Raw genomic sequence first — 6469 nt, forward strand, 5'->3', positions numbered from 1 at the left:
CCCGCCAGTGCACAAATTTTTGTGCACCATGCCTCTAGTAGTTATAAAGTTTAAAAAATGTAAAAATAATACATCAACTATGCACTCTTAATAAATGTATAACAGTATTTTTTATACTGTTTGCAATCTATTTTTTAAATAAACAATTTTAAGGGATACCTTTTCAGTTTGTATAGATCTATCTCATAATTTTAATGACTATATAATTACTAACTATGGATGTACCATGATTAATTTAAACAACCTTTAAGTAGTGGACATTTGTATAAGTTCAGTCTTCACTAATACAAACTAAATTGTCCCAAATATCCAGTACATACATTTCTATGCACTTGTGCAAGCATTTCTTTTTCTTTCTTTCTTTTTTTTTTTTTGCAAGCATTACTTGTACGAGAAATTTTAGAAGTGAAGTCATTAGACCCATTTTATTTCTAGCCCATCTTTGCCCATTTTTCCTATTATGATGTTTATATTGAAGATTGTAACTCTTTGTCAATATACTCTGTCAATACTTTCCTACTTTGTATTTATCTTTCAATTTAGTTCATGGTCTTTCACCAAACCAAAATTTTAAGTATTTTTCTTGTCAAAGTTGTCGAAGTTACAAGATTTTTGGATTTTAGATTTTTCTTAAAAAGACTTTTCCCACTCTAAAATTACAAAAAAGGGGAAAATATTAATTTACATTGATATATGGGTTTGTTTCTGGACTTTCTATATTTTATCATTCATTTATTTCTAATTTTTTCTTAGCTAGTCTCTCATTCTTCCAATTGTATTTTAGAATCAATTTTTCTAGTTAAAATAAATCCTATGACAATTTAATTGGAATTTCAATTAATTAATAAGTTACTTTAGTGAGAATTAACATTAGAATACTGACTTTTTCCATCCAGGAATCTGGTATATTGTCTGTTTATTTCAATTTTTAAAAATGTCATTTGGTAAAGTTTTGATCTTATGAAGATCATGTCTATTTCTTGTTAATTTTTTAAAATTCTTTATTAGTTAAGGTATTACAAATGTGTCCTCATCCCCCCCATTAAACCTCAACTTCCTCCCCGCCCCCGCACACTCATGCTCCCATCCCCCTGTTGTCCAAGTCCATTGGTTTGGCTTATATGCATGTCTTGTTAATTTTATTCCTAGTGTTTTATTTCCAGGTTTGTGATGGGAATCTTTTCCTCTACTATATTTTCATGTCATTTATTACTGGTATTTATGAAAGCTTTTAAAAACATACATATTATTGCAGTTTAGCAATCTAAAAGGCATTTCTTTCATATAAATCTGCATTTCATCTTATAACTATCTTAGTTTTGATAAATATCATAATGATATATCTGCCCACCTTACTGACCTACATTTTCTATGAGATTTACATTATATTTCGCTGGGTTTTCTAAATAGGCACTCATATTATCTGCAAATAATTAAAATTTTGTTACTTCCTTTCTCATTTATATACTCTTTTTATAAAAATTTCTTATTGCATGGGTCAGAGTCTCCAAAAACAGTGTTCAATAATAAGAGGGATAGTAAACAGCCTTGCCTTTATACTAATTTAATTAGGAATGCTTTTCTGTTTCACCATGATCTTTTAAATTCGCTTCTTATAATGTATTTTTATGTCAGATTATGACATACCTCTATTCATGATAACTCAGTGGCTTCCCATTTGACTCAGAGTAAAAGCCAAAGTCTATCCTTTGAGCAAAATGCCCTAAAGGATTTGCCTCCCTGATACCATCCCCTATTTACTCTTCTTCTTGGTTGTTTCCACCATAGTAGCTTCCTTGTGATTTTGTTAGGATGCCAGGTACAATCTACCTCAAGGCCTTTGAAATTTGGTTCATTCTACCTGTAATGCTCACTTTTTACATATATCTTCCAGCACCCTCACTTCATTCAGAACTTCACTCAAAAGTAATTTTCTCCGAGAGGCCTTCCTAAGCCAACTTATCTAATAGTCAGTGTTAAACATAAAATACCCTTTATGATATTCGTGTATATGCATTGAAAAAAAAATACTAACCTATGTAAGTCCTCTGTTTGAAGCTCCATTGTTTAGGAATTCTGTTAACATACTTTTATTCATGGCTCCCTAATCTGTTCAGGTTGCAGCCTGACCCTTAATTTCCCAAATGTAGAAAAAGAAAGTCATTTTTGGATCTTATCTAGGTTAATGCTATATCACCTTTGGCATAAATTTCATCAGAGGTTGTCAAGCCCTAAAAAGCCTATTTAAAAAGTCAGAACAACCCTTTATTTTTCTGGCAGACCAGTTCTAGCTTACTGAGTCTTAGTTATAAGGTTCTGGAGTCTAGGCGCCTTTAGACAACTTAAATTTCTCACAGTCATAGAATGAAAATTTTCAGGTAATAACTGAATATTATGTGGACATTGCATTTAATTGCACAGAATACTAAAATTTCCACTTTATTATAATTCAAAGTTAAATATGGTGTGGTCCAAAATGGGGAGACTTCTTTCATTTTGGCAGTTCCTGAGACAATAATTTCAAACAATATGTACCTATCTGGAATAATTATTACTTGGTCATCACCTATTACTCTTAACCTACAGTTGGAATTGATGGTCACAGAAAAATAGTTAACAACCTTTACTGTCTCTTCTATGAATATTTATTTTTTCAGGTTTACTATCTCTTCTTAAATTAATTTTTGGAAGTAAATATATTACTATAGAAACATCTAGTTTATATAGATTTTCAAATGTTTGAGGTAAGGCTCTAACAGTATAGTTCTATGATATTTTAAATCTTCCATATCATTGCTTATATGCCCCTTTGAATTCCTAATCCTTTTCTTTTTTGGTCAGACACACTAGCATTTTGTCTATGTTGTTCATGCTTTCAAAGAACTGGCTTTGGTTTTGTTTATTAATTATTTTTGTTTTTCTCGTTTGCTTTCCAATTCATTATTTCCTGCCTATGCTTTGACTTTCTAGTGTTCCTTTCCTTTAATTTGTTATTTCCAATAGTTTTTTAAAAAAATATTAACTAGAATAATTCCATCTTTTCCATCTTTCTAATTAAAAACTCAGATCAATGAATTTTCCTCTGAGTTTAGTTTTAGTCATAATCATCAGGTTTTGATATGTCATGATCTCAGTGTCTGTATTTTTTTAGTTTTATATTACCATTCTGACTTCTGTTTTGACAGAATTTTTTAGTAAAAGGAGTTTGCTAGCCCTAACTGGTTTGGCTCAGTGGATAGAGCGTCAGCCTGCCGACTGAAGGGTCCCAGGTTCAATTCCAGTCAAGGGCATGTACCTTGGTTGCGGGCACATCCCCAGTGGGGAGTGTGCAGGAGGCAGCTGATCGATGTTTCTCTCTCATTGATGTTTCTAACTCTCTATCCCTCTCCCTTCCTCTCTGTAAAAAATCAATAAAATATATATTTTTTTAAAAAAAGGAATTTGCTATTTTGAATTCTGCACCATTGTGTACATTGTGTGGAAGCAATCATTTTTACTTTAATATGATAACACACTATATACAATTAAACTGCTACTCTCATACATTGCTAGTACACTTGTAAATTGCTGTATATCATTTAGAAACTAATTTTGAAAAGCACAAAAAAGTTTATCAGATTATTATTAAGTAAAACAACATATGATACCAAATATTACCTTATACACACTAATATCAATGTCATAACTCAATTAAACTTAGGGGGGAAAGGTTGGAAAAAGCGAAAGCAAAATTAACTATGGATTTCTTCTAAAGTATGGTGGAATGTTTATCTCTGTTTTACAAATGCTCTGCTATAATGTGTTTATGTGAAAAAATGAAATTTATCATGTATTGAATGCTTGCTATATGCTCAGAGCCTAACATATAGTATCTTTAATCTTTACAGGTAATTATATGCAATATGTAACTTCATAATTTTAAAGTCAGATTTTAAAATTTTCCAAAGGTCATATAACATGAAATTACCAGAGTTGAGTATTGCAACTTCAAAGTTCTTCTTTCTACTACAGCGGGGCTTCTTAATCTGGGGTTTGTGAATTTACTTGAGAAAAGTATTACATCTCAAACTGAAATGTAGCATTTCTTTCAATTCTAAATGTAGGTAATAAGCCATAGGAAAATAGCAGTAGCTGTGACTCTGTCACCAATAGAAGTCACAGATATTCACATGTCATCATATTACTCTTGTTACTGATATTGTGAGATTTATTTCACTCCCATCACTACTTAGAAATGTCCACAGTTATTAGCTCTACTACTGTTTAATGTGTTAATAAAGAAAACATATATTATTATATTGCAAGTTTGGTTTTAAAATTTTTTGCTGTTCTTTTTAATATAATTAATTCCCCTTGGAATCCTATGTGTCTTATTTTATGTATTGGAAGACTTTTTTTCTGAGTTGGAGTTCAAACTGCCCAATGATCCCATGCTAAGATTCCTTGAAGCTATACCATATGAATCTCTACTTTTTATCAATATCCTGGGCACATATCATAAAAAGGCTAAGATTCCTTGAAACTATACCATGAAGCTTCATTGTACAATTACAAATTTTAATTAACTCGTAAGAAGGCATCATTATTCTACTATTTAAATATTTTAATTTTATTTATAAATTGTTGCATATATAGGAAAACAGTTGATAGAAAATTTACACTAAACAGAATTGCAATAGGTGTCCTGCTGATTTATTTTAATCTGCCATCAATAATTCCAAGAACCTTAAAAACATCCAATAAGTAATTACTCTTCATAAGATTCCCTATGTAGTAGCAATTATCTACATTTTATGGCAATATCAGCTGTCAAGCCTTACCATCCCATGAGCTCCAGCCTCTGAATTGGTGGTTATTTTTGTTGTTGATGGGAATAAGGAGAACAAGTCAGTAAAAAGATGGCATAGGTAACAGCACTTTAAATGCTGTTAACTACTAAAAATGTTACTCATTCTAAATAATTTCAATAGGATTTGTGATAAATACCAGTAAACAGATAAAGCTTTTTCATAGAGAATTTAGATACCAGTGATTTATTTTTAAAGCAGATGTCCTAAAAACAATCTGTCTTATAGCTGAGTTTGCTATTTGATGTCACGACTATAAAATGTGGTTTGCTTATTCTCATTCATCTTATCCCTTTGTTTACCCAAAGCACAGATTGTATAAAATCTTGCGCATATAGTTTCACAGTCTCTGCTCTCTGTCACATATAAATGAAACCGAGTTCAGAAATAATATTCCTGCAGAAAAACAGCATATTCATTTTTTAAAGGAACAGTCATTCTTAAAATATTATATAATTCTGGAAATAAAATGATGCTAACATTTTAACTTAGCAGAGAGGAGGAAGAAGCAACCCAAAGCCAATTATGTGGAAACACTAATGTTAAAACTCTTCATATTTTCTTCTTTTAGGTTTGCTGAGTTTTTATTTACTGAGGAATTGAAGGCCGGTTCTCACGTCCTTGAAAGTATATACAGCTTGTATGAAGGCTTCTCTGGGACGGTGTGCTTTCTGATTGATCTGCTGCAACCCAGTCAGGCTAAATTCCCTCTCTTCAGCGTCTTTGTTTAGAAGGATCCATCTCCCACTGTGGCCCTGTAGAAGGTTCCTGAGCTACCCAAGGCAGTTTCCACACAAGCCACAGTCAATGGTATCACAACCATGAGCCTTAACATTGCCACAGGAAGAAGGGAAGAAAGAAAGGAAGGCAGGCAGGTGAAGGCAACATGATACCAGACTTAAGGGAGAACTGTCTGAGAACCTGCAAAATGAAGACACTACAACTCTTCTAAACCATAGAAATTCAATATTTCAGAGACTAGGAATGAAATTAGTGATCAGAGGAGAAAGGGAAAAATAAATTATTCATTTTTTAGTTGGGACATAAAAACTGAAATGTGGACAAAGGCAATAAAATGTCAATATCTTTGCAATTGGAGAGAGAAGTTGACTATTCACCCCTAAATTTAGAAATAAAATTGGGAGGAGTTGGGGAATAATCTAAAACTAAAGTAATTGCTCAGCTGAAAGCTTCTAGGAGGGATGCAGTGTCAGGTTGCTGAAGGACAAAAAAGGAAACTTAGTTTTCCTATGCCTTTACTTATTGAAATGTATTCTTTTTACTGAATAGAGAGATTTTCATATGAATCTCTACTTTTTATCAATATCCTGGGCACATATCATAACTTTGCTTAAACCCTGAAATTTGAAGTTTCTTTAACCATCTTTTCCTGGTTCCCTCTTCCCCCAAAGCTCAATTAGAATAGTAAAATTCATAGACTAGCAAATACTGTAGCAACTGTTACTGTCAACTATTTTTCTCAGTTTGAAGTGTGAGCTGTTAATGTCTATTATAATTTTTAAATGTAATTCCTATGAAGCTATTAGCTGAACTGTAAAATATACTCATGGTAAAAATCACTCATTCAGGGTAACCACTACAAAAGTGTGTCATTTCTGCCT

At 32.0% G+C, this 6469-nt stretch overlaps 1 protein-coding gene across 1 annotated transcript in view; it reads left to right on the plus strand.

Moving 5' to 3' along the window:
• Positions 1-6250, plus strand: part of LANCL3 (LanC lantibiotic synthetase component C-like 3 (bacterial)) — a 51335-nt gene extending 45085 nt beyond the window's left edge. The window contains exon 6 of the mRNA XM_014545374.1: positions 5419-6250. Coding sequence (XP_014400860.1) covers positions 5419-5578 — 160 coding nt within the window. The 3' untranslated portion in view covers positions 5579-6250. The remainder of the gene's footprint in view (positions 1-5418) is intronic.
• Positions 6251-6469: the final 219 nt, after the last annotated feature.

The sequence above is a fragment of the Myotis brandtii genome, unplaced genomic scaffold, assembly GCF_000412655.1.
Source record: "Myotis brandtii unplaced genomic scaffold, ASM41265v1 scaffold404, whole genome shotgun sequence".
Taxonomy (NCBI): domain Eukaryota; kingdom Metazoa; phylum Chordata; class Mammalia; order Chiroptera; family Vespertilionidae; genus Myotis; species Myotis brandtii.